General features: G+C 51.6%; 6 protein-coding genes across 6 annotated transcripts; 3 read left to right on the forward strand and 3 right to left on the reverse strand.

The window, feature by feature from the left end:
* Window positions 1-893: 893 nt before the first annotated feature.
* Window positions 894-1,508, forward strand: T310_4445 (60S acidic ribosomal protein P1; the record flags this gene model as incomplete). Its single annotated transcript, XM_013472645.1, has 3 exons — window positions 894-962; window positions 1,151-1,379; window positions 1,423-1,508. The coding sequence occupies 3 exons, from the start codon at window positions 894-896 to the stop codon at window positions 1,506-1,508; spliced, it is 384 nt and encodes a 127-aa protein (XP_013328099.1).
* Window positions 1,509-2,928: 1,420 nt separating this feature from the next.
* Window positions 2,929-3,916, reverse strand: T310_4446 (Vacuolar membrane PQ loop repeat protein; the record flags this gene model as incomplete). Its single annotated transcript, XM_013472646.1, has 3 exons — window positions 2,929-3,025; window positions 3,081-3,682; window positions 3,809-3,916. 3 exons carry the CDS (start codon window positions 3,914-3,916, stop codon window positions 2,929-2,931), a joined length of 807 nt encoding a protein of 268 aa, XP_013328100.1.
* A 3,644-nt stretch (window positions 3,917-7,560) lies between these two features.
* T310_4447 (uncharacterized protein) lies at window positions 7,561-9,835 on the reverse strand (the record flags this gene model as incomplete). The annotated part of the gene is made up of 2 exons (XM_013472647.1): window positions 7,561-8,903; window positions 8,962-9,835. 2 exons carry the CDS (start codon window positions 9,833-9,835, stop codon window positions 7,561-7,563), a joined length of 2,217 nt encoding a protein of 738 aa, XP_013328101.1.
* A 513-nt stretch (window positions 9,836-10,348) lies between these two features.
* T310_4448 ([Pyruvate dehydrogenase (acetyl-transferring)]-phosphatase) lies at window positions 10,349-12,316 on the forward strand (the record flags this gene model as incomplete). The annotated part of the gene is made up of 3 exons (XM_013472648.1): window positions 10,349-11,073; window positions 11,132-12,148; window positions 12,205-12,316. 3 exons carry the CDS (start codon window positions 10,349-10,351, stop codon window positions 12,314-12,316), a joined length of 1,854 nt encoding a protein of 617 aa, XP_013328102.1.
* Window positions 12,317-12,671: 355 nt separating this feature from the next.
* Window positions 12,672-13,937, reverse strand: T310_4449 (uncharacterized protein; the record flags this gene model as incomplete). The annotated part of the gene is made up of 2 exons (XM_013472649.1): window positions 12,672-13,041; window positions 13,240-13,937. 2 exons carry the CDS (start codon window positions 13,935-13,937, stop codon window positions 12,672-12,674), a joined length of 1,068 nt encoding a protein of 355 aa, XP_013328103.1.
* A 782-nt stretch (window positions 13,938-14,719) lies between these two features.
* T310_4450 (Alpha-1,2-mannosyltransferase (Alg11)) lies at window positions 14,720-16,570 on the forward strand (the record flags this gene model as incomplete). The annotated part of the gene is made up of 4 exons (XM_013472650.1): window positions 14,720-15,054; window positions 15,109-15,178; window positions 15,229-15,294; window positions 15,362-16,570. The coding sequence occupies 4 exons, from the start codon at window positions 14,720-14,722 to the stop codon at window positions 16,568-16,570; spliced, it is 1,680 nt and encodes a 559-aa protein (XP_013328104.1).
* Between the last annotated feature and the right edge of the window lie 222 nt (window positions 16,571-16,792).

Below are 16,792 nucleotides of genomic sequence, written 5' to 3' on the forward strand. Positions count from 1 at the left end.
TTGTCCTGCTTGAGAAGGAGAAGAGCATCACGGGTGCGGAGGAGGCGGTCGAGGATGGGTTGCTCGAGCGGATCAAGCGGGACGGGGACGGCGGGGGATTCCATGGCGGAGACGAGGGAATCCGATGGAGCTCAACGCATTCAGGTCCCAAGAGATGAATTAGAAGAGGTCGATTGCGAAATGAGGAATAAAGACCAAATCAATTCAACTTGGCTGCAGATGTCGAGCGAAATGGAAAGAGGAGGCTGACAGATCAGGTGATGGGAGGGGAGTTCAAGCCCAGAGGTGGGGTGGCCCGTGTTACGCCGGCGGAGAGTGGAGAGTGGAACACAAGAGATAGATAGGTGTACTGAGAGCTGACATCACATTGATTTTTGCTGGACTACATACAAATACGGAGCAGTACAGGACACCGCTACGAAAAGACAGGAGCACGTCCGGAGGCCGCAGGGAGAAGCACAGAATCACTATATCTCCATTATGCCTCGCAGTCCATCCAGCAAGTGCTCTTGGCTGGAACCGGGAGCGGCAATCATGACCACATCACCTGAGTCTGGGCAGCGACCAGTCTGGTCCTTCCCGCTCGGGCCGACTCGAGCGCCGAGATGATCTCAGCGGCAAGGCTGAGCGCTGCTGAGTCAGCATCCATTACGCCCGATACGGACTAGCCGCGTGCGCAGGCGCGTTTCCCGACTGGGAATCTAAGCGAGGGCTTTTACGCGAAATCACACACTCGGCGCTGCCACCGTTGGATCCCGCTTGGCCAGCCTTGTCATCATATCAGTTCCGTCGCGACCGGTTTCTGCTTCTCTTTCCTCTCTCCTCTCCGTCAATCCATCCACCGGCATTCCTCGAGACTACCCATCTCTCGTCCACCAGTCTCCTCGACCACCATGTCTACCGCCGAGCTTGCTGTCTCCTACGCGGCCCTGATCCTCGCCGACGACGGCGTCGAGATCACCGTACGTGCACTCCCTTCCCCTCAATCATCGGACACAATTTGTGCGATGGAAGAAAAATAGAGAAAGGAATAGAGAAAGGGAAAGGGAATGAAGAAGACAAAAGAGAGAAGACAAAGAGGGAAATATAAAAAACTTGATTGATCTGTCTGGACTGACTTGTGAACTTTTTCGTGTTTTGTTCGACACAGGCCGACAAGCTCAACACTCTGATCAAGACCGCCAACGTTCCGGAGGTCGAGCCCATCTGGTCCCAGATCTTCGCCAAGGCTCTCGAGGGCAAGGATGTCAAGGAACTGCTGACCAACGTTGGCTCCGCCGGTGCTGCTGCCCCCGCTGCCGCCGCTGCTCCTGCTGCGGGTGGTGCTGCCCCTGAGGCTGCTGCTGAGGAGAAGAAGGAGGAGAAGAAGAAGGAAGAGGGTATGCCGCACTTCTTTCAGACCCAATCCTTTTCAATTGAAAGGGAAGAACCTCCCGCTAACGATGTGTCTTTTTCCTGCAATTACAGAGGAGTCCGACGAGGACATGGGCTTCGGTCTTTTCGACTAAACGGTTTCTTTTTACGCCGCCGTTTCGCCCCTGTTACGTTTTCCCTTACCTCGTTTCTCCTTTTCTTTTTATCCTCGTTACCCTCTTCTTCCCTTATGTACTCGATAATCCGCGAATGAACGTTTCCCAAAAACGGAGATCTAGAGACCATGAATTCAATCCATGGATTGCGGGATGGCGCAAAAGACTTGTTCGAATTTTGATTTAAGCTTTGCTTGTTTAACACACGGTGGTCGTGTCGTGTTGGTGGAAAACAAACAAAGGGAAATGAGAGTCAAAGAAAAAAATTCCACCCGCTCAAATCGGTGGCCTGGCTGGCTAGGAGCAATGTGCAATGTGCAACGTGCAATGAGTGAGTGAGTGGAATAAAAAAGCAAATAGAAAATGGCCGGATGCCGGTGTGTTTGGATTCCGGAAAATGAAATGGAAATGAGTAATGAGCAAAAAAAAATCTATGAACTTGTAAAAGTTAATTATTCTCGCTTTTTTTTATCCCCGCTTCTATTATTTACTCCGTATTCGACTCCCCGCCTTTTCGCTAGTCATCTACATACTACGGACCTAGAAGGGTCGAGTTCCTTTGATCTGGGAGTTCTTTTTTTTACCTCTATTCTCTATAGTACTGTGAATGACATGGAAAGAAAGACGAGAAAGGAAAGAAAAGGAAAAGGAAAGGAACGGAGAAAACAGGCCTCATGGTACAGTATAACAGACAGTGCCCAAACAAAAAAGAGAGAGAGAAAGAGAGAGAACAGAAGAAACAGCCCTAACCTGGTACACCTCCTGTGGTCCTTGAAATGAATACAAACAGACAATAACTTTTTTTTTCCCCTCCCCCGATAACCGACTTTTTTGCGAAACAAAAAAGGAAAAAAAGGAAAAGGAAAAGAAGGACAGTAGGCCACTCCACCCATACACGCTCTAGCCCAAGAGTGTATATATGTACAAAGTACAGTATGTACTTACATGTAATTATACATGTGACAAAAAACCCTCACCGTGGAGTTCCCAATGGATCTGTCGGGATGGTGAGTAGTAGGAGAATCTTGGTACCGTAATCGATCTATCCGGTGTTTGATTGAAAAAAAAAGGTGGGAAGATCCTGCTGGGGGATAGGCTTATGCTACCGCCATAATTCGCTGGTCGTTCGCCGCGTAGAGACGAAATTGGACAAAGATTACCACGTCTTCTACCATGGTGCCCAGTGAGCCGACCAGCCATGGTAGATTGGTTAGGAAGTATTCTTTGTCGGTTGAGTGGGAGAGGATCTACAACCAGAAAGAACATGTCAGTCAAGGTATATTGGCCATAACAGAACCTGAAGGCGGATCCATCATACGTACCCCCGCGCCATAGGTAAGGTTTCCCAACAGGGAGAGAATGAAGAATAGAAGAGAGAGACCTGAATGAGGCGGCGTTATCAGCTTAATGCTTCACCGAACATTTCAGTCAGTCGGCAATTTTTACCCTCACACGACTTCTCGGTGTAGTTCTTGTAGATCTGTGGGAGACGTGCTCTGAAAATCGAACGTTAGCTAGCTCGACACAAACGGTAGCGCAACGCAAACTCACCCCAGATAGCAGATCGCACTGAAGTAGCCCAACACCTGCGCTCCAGGCACCATCTCCGATCTGCCCCCATGCTCCTCCGGCGAAGGCTTCCACATGCCCGTTTGCCAGGCAATCGCCCAGCCTGCCGTCCCGATCATGGCAATAGCCAACACGCTGACCAGGTTCTTCACCCACGCTCTGGCGCCCGACTCTCCTTCTTCGACGATCTTGGCCAGAGTATCCTCCGGGTGGCTCGTCCGTCGTGGCTGGCCGTCTCTCAGTGATGCAGAAGACCTCCGTCGTCGCGACCCCGTTAGACCAAAGTCGTCACTGAGACTCCGTCCTAGAAGCGGAGTGGTCGGGGTCGGTGGCTCGGTCGACGAATACACGCTCTGGCGGCGTCTCTCACGGCGCGCATTGCGGATATTGTAATACAGGCATTGGCCAATGAGGACTCCATCTGCAATACAGAAGTAGACGGCGATAGCGATCACGACAGGGACCAGCTGCGCCCAGACTCCCCCGATGAAATTTGTGACGTCGCCGACAAACCAAACGAGAAGGAAGGCCATTGAAATCCCCTCGGCGCTGCCATTACGGTAGTTTTCAATGAGCTGAGGGAGCTATATCGGACCCTGTTAGTATTGTCGCCATCTTTCTCCGAGTCATCAAATTTGGCCCTTTTCACCCAAACTCGTGTTGATTGTGCTACGCCCAACTCAGAACGCAAGTTCAGTCGGAAGACATACCAAGAGAAACATCCAGCAGGTCAGCGATATCGAGCCCAGAATCCCCGACGCAGCTTCACGAGCAGTGAGAGGAACGCCATCCCTGGCAAGGTTCAGCTGGGTAGCCATGTTGGGCAGCGCTGCTCTGCAGAACGCGACAATGCACCCAGCCGTTGGTGAAAACCGGGGAAGTAAGTGATGACGTATATAAGGAAGGAGAGTCCGCAGCGTTGAAAGGGGAAAGGACCCCTAATGAGCAGGGGGGAGCTCAAAGGCGATTGAGTCGCTGGAATCGCATGAGGAAGATAAAAAAACTAGCAAGCAAAGTTTGCTTTGCACTTGCTTGCTCGTGGAAGGATCCTGCTGCTTAGGTCAGGAGCTGAATGGGAGTGCTCGACTAAGTCGGCCGTCATGACACCTGCGGGGCCGAAAAAGGCCTAAAAAAAAAAATCTGGCTGTCGCTATCATTGGCCGTTGCGTTCTTTATCTCGGAATTCTCCGTCAGCCACTTCCGGTTCGCCGGATGCCTGAGGCCGCAAAACCCCGGATTCGATCACGTGTTCCGGAAAGCCCTACAGCATGCTGCACCTGACCTGGCTGACCTATGCTCACCCTAGAGAGACAGCGCACTATGTGGAAATCTGCACGATTGTAATCCTTGTTGCTGATATGTCTCTGAAGCCAGTGGTTAAAGATAGTAATGGAAGGAGAAAAAGAGAAAGAGGGAGAGAGGGAGCATGGGAATATAAAGAAAGCATTGAGATCGTTTTGAGTCATTGGCTGGAGCAGCCAAACCAGGCAGCCTTGGACGACTCTTCTCTAGTACCAGAGATTGCAACGCCTGATACCAGAAAACTCCCCCAAAGCGTTTTAAGTATAGTAGCCCCAGAAACTTATTGATGTCATTGACTCCCGATTGTGTCTCTGCCTGCTGTTTTACTTACTGTCTGGCTCCTCTTCTGGTCTGAGCACCGCATTCACTACTGCTCATAGCGCCCTCTACCTTACCTCCTTTCTCATATCCTTTTCCATCCCACTTGCAAGGGAATCTATCAAGAGTACCCTCGAATATGGCGCACTTTTATATGTGACGTCGTCTGCAACACCCACTTCTACCTGGATGTTACAGTCAGAGTGGACAACAGCAGCCGTTCACTCCTGATCTCCATATTGAGCCTTGTGTACTGTACCCCAGTAGTACATGCGGATGGACCTTGCTGGATTAAAACCTTAGGCCACAGCCTACACATAGGTAAACTGGGCTGCCAGAGCTTGCTAACTCAGAATCTAAGCAGAACACTGACCACATCTAACCTTAAGAGCCTCTGACAGATGCAATGTATACCACGACCCGTCGTCCATACAGCTCCGCCGAAGAACGAGCTTCGCCAACTGACACCATGACCTCCCACGATCGAGTTCCGTTTACATTCACGGGGGGAATCGATCACCTTAATTACTATACGTTGACTATGCTCGCTCTTGTCGTGTTGATGACGCTATTGCTTTGGCATTTGCCCTTCCCAGGGGGACGTTGGGCGAGACAGAAACGACAGCTACAACAGCAAATACTAACACGTCCATCTCCAGAACAAGATCTGCCGCCTATTTTTCGGGCGTCTCCAACAAACACATGCTTGGAGAAAACTTCAGTTGGACCAGTTACCTCTCAGAGGCCACTTCGATTGATCACATGGCCAGAGGAGAAGCCCTCACCTTTTCCTAGACTGCCCGTTGAGCTCATTCTCGAGATAGCCGCCCTGCTCCCTCCCTATTCTCAACTGCTCCTCGCATTGACCTGCAAATCCTTTCTGAGAGTCATCGACAGCTCTGGAGCCCTCCGACGGTCCATCCAGTTTCAGCGGCCTAAGGACTTCTACAGCTTGTCGCCATACCGCTATATTCTCCCTACGCGCGCTTTGAATGTCTTCTACTCAGAATGGTGGAAGTTACTCCGGCATCTGGAGGATTCCCGGTGGCGCTGTTGTTCCGACTGTCTCAAACTCCATCCTACCAGCGAGTTTACGGCTGAAGAGCTGGCCAGAAGTGCAGAGCAGAGAACTTGTATTTTGGGGCCGTTCCTCGGAGTCGTCCAACTCTGTCCTTGCATAAACCTGACGTTTCGAGACAAACGGAAACTCGTTGCGCGAATGATGGAAGGAAAGTCGTTCCGGCATGAGTGTTCTTACAATTATGACCCTGGGAGAACCCTATTTACCAGAATCAGACCTCTTCTGCAAGCTGATGGGGATTTGATTGTCCAAACCGAATACACCATAACTAATATCGACCGGCCGACCGATCTAGTACCACTTGAACGACTCTGCTGTCCACACCGCAGCATCTTTTCCCATATTATGGACGCATACCCCTGGCCTCCAAGACCATACCTGTATCCCACTGTCTCGCACTGCAGGTGGTGCCCGACATGGCTATCAAATGTCAATGTTAGGTGGAGGTTTGACCTAGCCCCAGGGGAATCAGGATCTGGTTCATGTTCCTTCTGGACCCAGAGGCGGCTAGGCAAGGGTTGTGAATACGCTGACAGATGCTGGCACGAGCAGAGTTGCTTTTCGTTTGAGACACTGGCTGCTGAAGAGCAAATCCGGCGAAATCCATGGAAGTCGTGGCTCCGAACTTAGCCTGTATGTTGACGGTGAGCCAAGAATACATGTTGTCTCTTAGTAGAAGGGAAATTAGTAGAAGGTGAAAAATACATAGCTCATCATTGCTGCGACTTTTTTTCCATGACCCGTGGTCGAGCCTAAAACACTTCGACCGCCAAGGATAGAGTTTGCGAGAAGTTTCAGCGGTCCGGCCATGAGTTGTAGAGATAACAAAGAACAAGATGCACTGTACCTAGATAATGCTAATCTGGTGCCCTTATCCAAGAGAGAATATTGTAGGGGATATATCGAGATCGTAGCCACTGCTGAGACAGCGCATTATTCGGTATTGGATTTGTCGTAAAAAAAATAATAAAGATAAGGACTCCTGGGAAGCGAAATCCAGGAAACATCCGCAAGACGTGGCAGGCGCGCTCGGGAGATAACGTGACTTTCCTAATCAGGAAAATATAACATCACCGACCAAAACAACAACAAAAAAGAAGTGACAAAAGAGGAAAGTGAAAAAAAATAAGCAAAACGAGTATTTTAAGAAAAAAAGGTAGTACAGAGATGTAAAAAAGCTCACACCCCCCAGCCCTTTCAGCTGTTAGGGGGTGCTACGAAAACCCCTGTTTCTCATTTTCTCCGTCTTTTTTTGACGTCCTCGAAAAGGCAAGGGTTTTACTGACGGCGGTGCGTCTCAAACCCAGGGCCCCCAGCGAGAGAGAAAGAGAGAGGAGGAAGAGGAGTGGTGTTAGCCACTTGAGCTAGAGGCCCCGGGTTCTGTTGGGAGGACAGACATTGTTGCGATATTTATGTAGCACACCGTTGCCTGGGTGTCTGTCCATGCTGTCAGGGAGCTTGTCATGCTTTTCTTGGAAATTTCTTAGCCGATCTACACCAGCAAGATATCAAGTGACAGGCCCGTATGTGGATGTCATGACTCATTCAAATTTCATATTCTTCTCGTGTCGTCAGACGGGCTATAGAAAACAAAAACAGGGATGAAGTCGATGGGTGTATATAGGGTATCTTGTCTCATTTCTCTATCTTTTTTTGGTCTGTTTTAAAGATTTTTTTCTTTTAACTTTCCATCTCGTCTATATTTACAGCACGACAACTCTGCCGATTCGCAGGATCATCCGTTCTCAGGCTCAGTATAGTTCAAACATCCTCCTCGAGCATTTGCAATTCGTCTTGGAGAATCTCAACCGCAATATCACCAAGAGTTTCTCTAATCGGCCCATTCAACAGGCGCTGCCTGGTTGACTCTGATCGAATAGCGCTGAGGGCATCCACGTATGCCTCCAGCGGAGTAAAGCCAACTGCCTCTCCCCAATTTCCACGATCGATGCCGTACTGACGAAGGAACTCATGCAAGGACCGGAGACCTTGTCCTAAAAGCCATTGCTCGAGCATGGCCTGGTCGTCTCCAGATGGAGGCTGGTGCGCCGATCGAGAATCCGCACCAGCTTCAGGATCAGATTCCAACTCGGGCAGAATATCCTCATCGCTCAAGTCCGTGTCAGCGTCGCCGGGGAAACGCGGGATTTCTGGCCCTCCCATTCCATTATTGAGCCGTTCCAGGAAGTCACGTAACCATTGAGGTCTTCCAAACTCTGGAATTCGGGAGAGGTAGGATGGTGTTGGGTCTGACTGTTGACGGAAGGCTTCAGAATCATACGGAGGAAGCGGATCTGATGCGGATATCCGTCCAGATGTAAAGCGGGTAGGAAGATGAGTGGTGACTTTGGGAATATCAGAGAGCACGACATGGCGCGCAATGTCAAGCGTGATCTCCGGAGGCTCTACCGGCTCCTCCTTCTCGGGAAGCGTATCGGCGATTTCCACAATCAGAGAAACCACTTCGGGGCTGTTCCACAGGTCCTTGGTGCGAGATATGTAGAGCTCAGTCAGGAGCTCATGGGACTGCGCTGGAGGCATCTTGCCCCAGATGCGCCTGGGAATTGACTGGATGTCCAGTTCCTGTGCCAATCTGCAGAAAATCCAGGGGTACCGCGACATAGCTCGGCGCAGCTGTTCACGGGCTTCTTTCGGCTTATTCAAGCGGAAGTATGCCAATGCCAGAGAGCAGTGGATGTTGGGGAACTGCTCCCATTCGTCCCTGAACACGGTCTTTGTGCATAATTCGATGAAATGCTCGTACTGTCTGCCTCGGAGTGCCAGGTGATCGATCAAGAGTCTCATGCAATACGGATCCTTGGTATCTAGACTGAGCAGCAGCTTTGCCCACTCATATGCTGTCCTCCACGTCCCCTTCATTCCCAGATTAGCAATATATCGCCACCCCACCAGCCATAGCTCTCGATTTTCCATGTGGATAAAATCAAGCTTCGCCTTCCCTTCTTTCAGTTTGTTCCCAAAAGAGGAATGCGCAGAGCGCCCTATATTAAACAATGCTCGTTCCAGGAGGTCCGCAGAGACAGCATGATCACCTTGGTGTTTTGCTATCTCCGAAACTTGAAGCAAAGTGGAGATATGGTAAGCTGGAGGTGTGAGCATTCTCTGGTCGAACGGCTATAGTGAGGGGTTTCAGGGACTCACGGTTATACTGTAAGTGATGAATCAACCTCTGTGGATCCATCGATTCCACACACATATCGAACTGCATCTGGACATCGCGGTAGGCGGCGTTATGCACAATCCGGTACACGTTGTGCCCCGTCGGAAGCTTCTCCACAAGCTCCATTCCAAGTCCTCCACTGGGTGCTCGAGGCCACTCATCCTTTCCTTGCATAAGTATATTCTTTCGCAGCGTCACTCCAGCAAGACTCTGCCCTCTGCTGGCAGGACTATAGCGTCCAGTCAAGGCCCTGCCCAAATCGATCATTTCTCTTTGCCTTTCCCTTCGGCGCCCAGAACCGCCACTTTCAGGCTGATCGAACGACTCGAGAACAATGTTACCGAACAGTTTCCGCATCTCATTTATAGCGTTAAGAGATTTCGGATCTATCGCAAGGAGTTCTTCAGGTAATTTTGCATACTGACTATCCCGGCCCGCCGGGGTCGTCTGGGAAAGGCCATCCGCAGTCGTTGAAGGACTATGGGTAGTCGACAACTCTCTCAGAGCACGGTCGATCTCGTCTAGTTCTTTCTCTTCAGCCGCTGCAGGTGTAGCAGGCTCTTTCGGTGCCTTCTTCTTCTTTTTCTTCTTCTTCTTTGGCCCACTGGGTTTCGTGGTCGTAACGGTGGCTGCAGAGGGTTCAGGAGCTGTCTCGGCAGGGCCTTCATCATCTGATTGTTGTTCATCTTCATCAGGGGTGTTGAGCAAATCGAAGGCGTTGAGTTTGGGCTTCGGCGCAAACGTTTCGGGGCCTTCGTCGCTAGATTCGCTGGCCTGGTCTTGTGCCTGCAGGGCGGCTCGCTGCGCCTCCTGCTCGCGCTGCTTCTGCAGCTTTCGTAGCGCCCGAGACGACATGCGGACGACCTATTCTCGCAAATATTGTTGGCTGGAAAAAGTCCGAACGAGCAGTCGACCCCCGCTTGAGTTTTAGGAAGCACGGCTAATAGTCCGAGAGTATGCAATAAAGCGCATAGAGATCGGCAAAGACTTCTCGGATATAAATTTCACAAAATTCAGACCAGGACCGCGCGCAAAGCTGGCGGACAGTCGCCTCCCACACGGATGTCCTCAGATGGCAAATTCCCTGGTGCGGCTCGTTATCTGAAGACAGATAATAATCTGGACTCCGCCCGCATAAAGAACGAGGATCGCCGCCGGAGATGTGACGACATCGACCAATAAGGATTAGCGCGAAACCGAGCCCTCTTATCACGTGACGTCGAACTCCGCCCTAGTGACGGGCCTGGCACGTGATGGTTCAAGTCACGTATCTCGTCTCGCAGGCTCGGCTCGGCTGCTTGTTGACGGATCAATAATCCATCGTACATGGGTTATTCTATCTGAAAGGTTCCTCTCTTCCCCGTTTCAATGCGTCGCGCTGCTGTCCAGGCCTTCCGTACTGCCCGTCGTGCTCCAGTATGGAAGGTCGGCGGTAGGAGAGCAAACTGCGCCTACTTTTCCAGCGGCCACGCGCTCGGGCTGCGGCCTTCTTCGACCGGAAGAAACGCTGCCTTCATTCCTGCCTCTCTACAGTCCTCCATGCACGTTCGGAATTTCTCTCTGGCTTTTATCTCGACACTTGTGGCCTCAGGGGCTTGGTATGCATACAAAGGAAGTACTGCTCAGCCGTCAGCCGCGTTAGGCCTCAACGCGACGTCAGTGTCAACCGGCGCCTTCCAGTCGCGAGGGATAGCTGACTCCTCCTCTAGTGCCGAGTCTCCCGTGGATACTACCGGAGAGGATTCAGGACAGCTGGCCCGTCGCGCTCTGCTGGTCGAAAATGATCAATTCTATACCGCATCTCTGTCCGGTGATCAGCCTCTTGCGAAGCAGACGGATGATTCAGACAGAGGAGTTCTCGAAATGTTGACGCCAGAGCAAGCGACTCAAAAGCTCCGGAGGAATGAGGAATCATATCTGGTTAACCGTGGCCAAGGCGTTGTGCGATATGACATCGTCCAGGTTCCGAGCAATTCACCCATCGAGGATGACCATGCGGAAAAGATAGTCGAGGTCCCGCAATCTGTGGCAGCCACGCAAGATGGGTCGCCCAATAGTGACTGGATGTTCTGGGGCGTTTTTGACGGGCACTCGTATGATCTTCTCTCTTCCCAGTTTGTCTAGGAAAATCGCTCTAATTATTTTCACCAGTGGGTGGACCACGTCCGCCAAGTTGCGCAACGTCCTCATCTCTTATGTGGCTCGAGAATTGAATGACACGTATAAGGCTGCTGCTGCGGATCCCGCTGTTCTTACCCCATCTCCGGAAGCAATTGACGCCGCTATCAAGCGCGGCTTTGTTCGTCTCGATAACGATATTGTCTACGACAGCGTGGATAAGGTCATGAAAGCCAATTCCAGACGTGTTGCTGCTGAGCTTCTAGCTCCTGCCTTGTCGGGATCATGTGCTCTTTTGGCTTTCTACGACTCCAGATCGAAAGATCTGCGAGTAGCCTGCACAGGTGACTCTCGAGCGGTCCTAGGACGTCGGGGACCAAACGGCAAGTGGACTGCGACAGCGCTGTCGGAAGATCAGACCGGTGGGACTCCATCTGAGGTCAAACGACTTCAGGAAGAGCATCCTGGAGAACCCTATGTCGTCCGAAACGGAAGGATCTTGGGTCAACTCGAACCTAGTCGTTCGTTTGGAGATGCATTCTACAAATGGACCAAGGAAACGCAGGAAAAGATCAAAAGTCGATTCTTCGGACGGACTCCGCACCAGTTCCTCAAGACACCACCTTATGTGACAGCGGAACCTGTCATAACAACCACCAAGATAGATCCGGAGAGAGGAGATTTCCTCGTCCTAGCCACGGACGGGTTGTGGGAAATGCTGAGCAATGAAGAAGTGATTGGACTTGTCGGTCAATGGATCGAACATCAGCGTTCCGGTAACGTAGATGGGACGAACAAGGCGTGGTTACAGAGCTGGTTTAGATCGGATGCCAAACAGCTTCCGGTCGAAAAGTCGACGGAGAGCAAGACAGAAGGCCAGCGACCTCCGATTCGCCAGCAACAATACGATATTCCTGGAGCTGCCCAGCGATTCGTGGTCGAAGACAAGAACGCTGCCACTCACCTCGTCCGGAATGCGATGGGTGGAAAGGACAAGGACATGGTCTGTGCTCTGCTGACTCTGCCCAGTCCCTACTCGAGAAGATATCGGTACGTTTCTCTCAGGAACTGTGAGATGGAATTCGCCACTAACAATTTCCAAAAAGGGATGATATCACTGTCGAGGTGATCTTCTTCGGCGCAGGCACCGACGATCGCAGCGTAACAGTCAACGAGGAAGCGAGTGCTTCGAGGGAGAACCCGAAACCGAAGCTGTAATCGATGGAGCATCGCTTTTCCTTGTTTTATTTGTCCTACTATTTCAACAGTTGTAATGTATTGTTTTTGTTTTAGAAAAAAGGAACTTTCGGCGTTTGATGGCAACGTTATTCTTACTACGCTCTAAATGGCACCCGACCTCTTTCCAAAATTTCACGTATATGAGGTTGCATGTCAGCTGGTTATCTTGATAAGATATCTACTGTACTCGAGAAGAGAAGAATTTCACCTCCATGCAACAGTGAAATCTATTGATTCAAGATTCATGAAAGCATATCCTTTCTAATGGTTCATATTTATATTTTTTTCTCTTCGGACCCTTCCAGCAAGCGCACGTAACTACCTCGACCCCGGATCAACGATGGGGTGTTGCTGAACTGGAAGACCTTTCAGGCATAAAATGCCTAGACATGCTATGAAACGAAGGGTTCAAGAAAGCACTAGCAACTGAGCACGTCCGGGGCGTATTCCAATTCACCCCTCCTACCACCAGTGAGAGACCCACTCGAGATCTCCTTAACAATGAGAATTTTTGTTCTTTTGTTCCTCCAAGAATATCTCCACTCAGTACAACGTGTGACAGGCCCGCGAATGCTTCTGGAGATAGGGTAGCACGTCCTGCAGTCAAGCAGGATATATACGCATGACCAACTTTCTCCGAAGCGTGCAGACTAGCCCAAGCCGAACTGTTAAATGCGGGACCCGGAAGAGTATGCTCTCTGTCACTGGGATTTATTGAGTGTCACCTCAACAAATCCTCAGCACAGATTTCGCTGCGAATTGAACCGTGACCTGCACCGAGTGGGCCTTTCCCAAGTCGCCACGACGCTGTACATACATGCGCAACAGATTCCGGGACCATTCGATCCCATAATGGACGGGCGGTATGCAGCGGTTTCCGGCGTTTCGCGAATCTCACTCACGTTTTCGACGGCGGCTTGACTTCTCCAGGCCGAAGGATGCCCACATACATCTTCGTCCACGGCTTCAAAGGCTTTATGGCAAACATGTACTTATCCAGGAATAGCGACTGAAGTGTTGCGATGTTCGTGCTCGTGATCCAGTAGATCATCAAACCGGCAGGCATACCGGTCAAGTAAGCCGATAGGCCAATATAGATGGCCAGGGTTTGCATACCGCCTTTGAGCAAACGGAATGTCAAATGCTGTAACATCTCATTTCTGGGGTAATCCGAGATTTCCCCGAAAGAAGGAGTCCTCCAGCCGGTAGAGACATTCAGCAATATAGACAAGCCGAGCGTAATGGGAAGTACGCCGGTAGGGTCTCCGGCAAGCAGATCCGGAAACCAAAGGGCACCTTCTGTAGCCAAAGACGGCTCAAGGACAGAAGTAATGGACTGTTCAGGAGTCGTAGAGCTGGACGTCAGCAGATAGCTTATCAGACTCTTGTCATTGCCGCACATGGCCCGAAGACCCTCCATGAGGGAAAGCCAGATGGGCATTTGCAAGAACGGAATAAACCTCCAGTATTTATTAACTTTCCGACGTTTAAAGAGGTCCGCCACCTTCTGTCTGACGTTTTTTCTCAGGAGCGATTGGGCTTGTATGGGTAGGATTAGCTCCTGATATCGCTCCTTAGCTCGCTCCTTACGTTGCTGCATGATGATTTTCTCGTAATGCTTCCGCCACGAGAGAACAAGCGGATAGATATCGCGCTGTCTTCGAGCGTGGATTTTCGAATAGATCTGCAGGGGCATCGCAACGGCTGTTCGAACTATGAGCGCGGTCAGGGGAATGGAGGCTACCCAAGGCAAGCCGGTAACGGAATGCACGCCATGCAGGAAGGCAGATGAGACCTGCAAGACTTCATTGAGGAACGGCGAGGGCCTCGTCAGATGGAAACATCGAACCTGACGAGGGGAGGTCTGTGACGAGATAATTGGGCGAAGACGCGACCAGAGAGTCGCTCGAGGACAAAGGGGTCTCATGGCAACAACGAAGCTTGATTGAGCGAAGAATCACAACCAATGATTATGTATATATCCTGCAAGGAACGAAGGAACAGGAATACCGGAATGAACGCCTGTGCCAATTGCGGCGGTCAGTGGACTTGTCAGTTGTACCGCGTCCTCCGTACTCCTGATCCGGTTTTGCTTAGCTTTCGCGGAGGCTGCGGACTCGGAGCTCCATTTGCACTGTTTAGCATTTGCTCTGTTTGTCCCGCCCGCCATCACGTGGCCCGCCGATAAGGCATCGGCAAGGGCAATGTGGCCTGGTCTGCTGCTGCGGCCATCAGACCAGGACAACCAGCTCTCGGACAAAGAAAGGGGGGTTTACCTTGCTGGCAAGAGGCTCCCGGAGCCAACTCCTCCCCTTGTTGATTCTTCCTGCATGATGGCCTAGCGTTCTGCGAGCTTGCATCATCTCTCTCCCTCTGCCCACCATGTCCTTCCTGGTTACATCCGTCGTCACCCTTCTCGCCGTCGTCGCTACGTTGCTCGTAGCGCCAAAAGTGGCGGGATATGCTCTGAGTTATGTGCTCCGTGCCGTCGGGTGGTCCATCAAGAACAAAACGAAAGCGAGGAGAGAGCAGATCCTTTCCCGCGCGTGCATCGAGGAGGAGGAATTGCGATCCAAACAGGCCAAGTCATCGTCCGGAGCGACGACGGAGGATGAAGATTGGGAGAAGGTCGACAACTCTGTGCCAGGAATCGCGGGCAATGGGGAGCCTTTGGGAGATGACTGGGAGGGAATCATTGGCTTCTTCCACCCATTTTGGTAGGACGACCAAGAAGCAAGTAGACTTCACCAGACTGCTGACTGACGGCATAGCAACGCCGGAGGCGGCGGAGAACGTGTGCTTTGGGCTGCCGTAAAGGCAACACAGATGCGCTGGCCAAAGGTAGAATTGACAGTGACTCTCAATAGTTGTTGCGACTGACTCTGGGCCAGGCTATCTGTGCAATCTACACGGGCGATCAGGAGGTCACCAAGGCTGCGATGCTCGAGAGAGTCGAGGTCAGTATTCTCGATGGGAGGGGGGCGCCACAGCATGCGATTATTCGTATACTGATGCGAGGAGCAGACTCGATTCAACATCCGACTTCACGCTCCAAAGGTGGTCTTACTCTACCTGTCTACGCGGAAATACGTCCTAAGCAGCATGTACCCGTATATGACGCTCCTAGGCCAGTCGTTAGGCTCTCTTATCGTTGCGTATGACGCGTTCAATCTTCTCGCTCCTGATATATACATCGATACCATGGGCTATGCTTTTACCATCGCATTGTCGAAATACCTGTTTCCATCGGTTCCTACGGGAGCCTATGTACATTACCCGACCATCTCGACGGACATGTTAGTCTCTCTTGATGACGATACTGGCCTCAAGGGATTAAATGCTGGCGCGGGCAAGGGATGGAAAGGCGCCGCGAAAAAGAGATACTGGCAATGGTTTGCCCGGCTGTACGGCTGGGTCGGGGGCAAGACCGATGTGGTCATGTGCAATTCGTCCTGGACGTCGGCACACATCAAATCGCTCTGGGGCCCGGCGCGACAAAAGGCCGAATACAAAGAGCCCACCGTCGTCTTCCCGCCGACGGCAGTGTCGGAGCTCGAATCGTCTATTGAAGTGTCTAGCGCCAGCGAGCGGAATCGGGAGCCCAGCATTCTCTACATCGCACAGTTCCGACCAGAGAAGAATCACGCCCTGATTCTTCGCGCGTTCGCGCGCTTTCTCAGCAACAGAAGCAAAAACCCGGCGTCCGCATCGCGGCCTACGCCCAAACTCATCCTTATCGGGTCGGTGCGGCATTCCAGTCCGGACGAGACGCACATTTACAATCTCCGCCTGCTGGCCCACGAACTGCGCATCCGAGACCACACCACCTTCCTCTGCGACGCCAGCTGGCCGACGATCTTATCACACCTGCGCACCGCATCGATCGGGACGAACGCGATGTGGAACGAGCACTTCGGCATCTGCGTGGTAGAGTACCAAGCAGCGGGGCTGATCAGCGTCGTGCACGACTCGGGCGGACCACGCGAGGACATCGTCGTGGACATAGACGACGACAGCGGCAGCGGCGCCACAGGGTTCCGCGCGACGACGGAGGAAGAATTCGCCGCAGCGTTCGAAGCGGCGCTGGCGCTGCCCGAGGAGGAGAAAGTCGCGATGCGGCTTCGCGCGAGGAAATCCGCCCTCCGGTTCACCGAGGAGGAGTTTGCGCGCAAATGGATCGTTGAGGTCGAGAAGCTTGTCGCGATGCGGCGGCGGCGGCGGCGGCGGCGGTAGCAGACGACGAAAAAGTCAATCCGATAAGATAAATAGACAGACGTTGCCTAGACAAAAGATCCGTGTACTACCTACCTACCTACTTACTTTGTTTATTCTGTACCTTTCCTCTTCCTCTTCCTCCTTTTTTCCTTTTCTCTTTTTATTATTATCATTGACCCGTGTAGTTTAGCCTGTAGCGTTTTTGTTTTGTTACTTTACGTTTCCTTGTTTTTTATTATT

This window comes from Rasamsonia emersonii (genome assembly GCF_000968595.1).
Source record: "Rasamsonia emersonii CBS 393.64 chromosome Unknown ctg1118621760114, whole genome shotgun sequence".
Lineage (NCBI taxonomy): Eukaryota > Fungi > Ascomycota > Eurotiomycetes > Eurotiales > Trichocomaceae > Rasamsonia > Rasamsonia emersonii.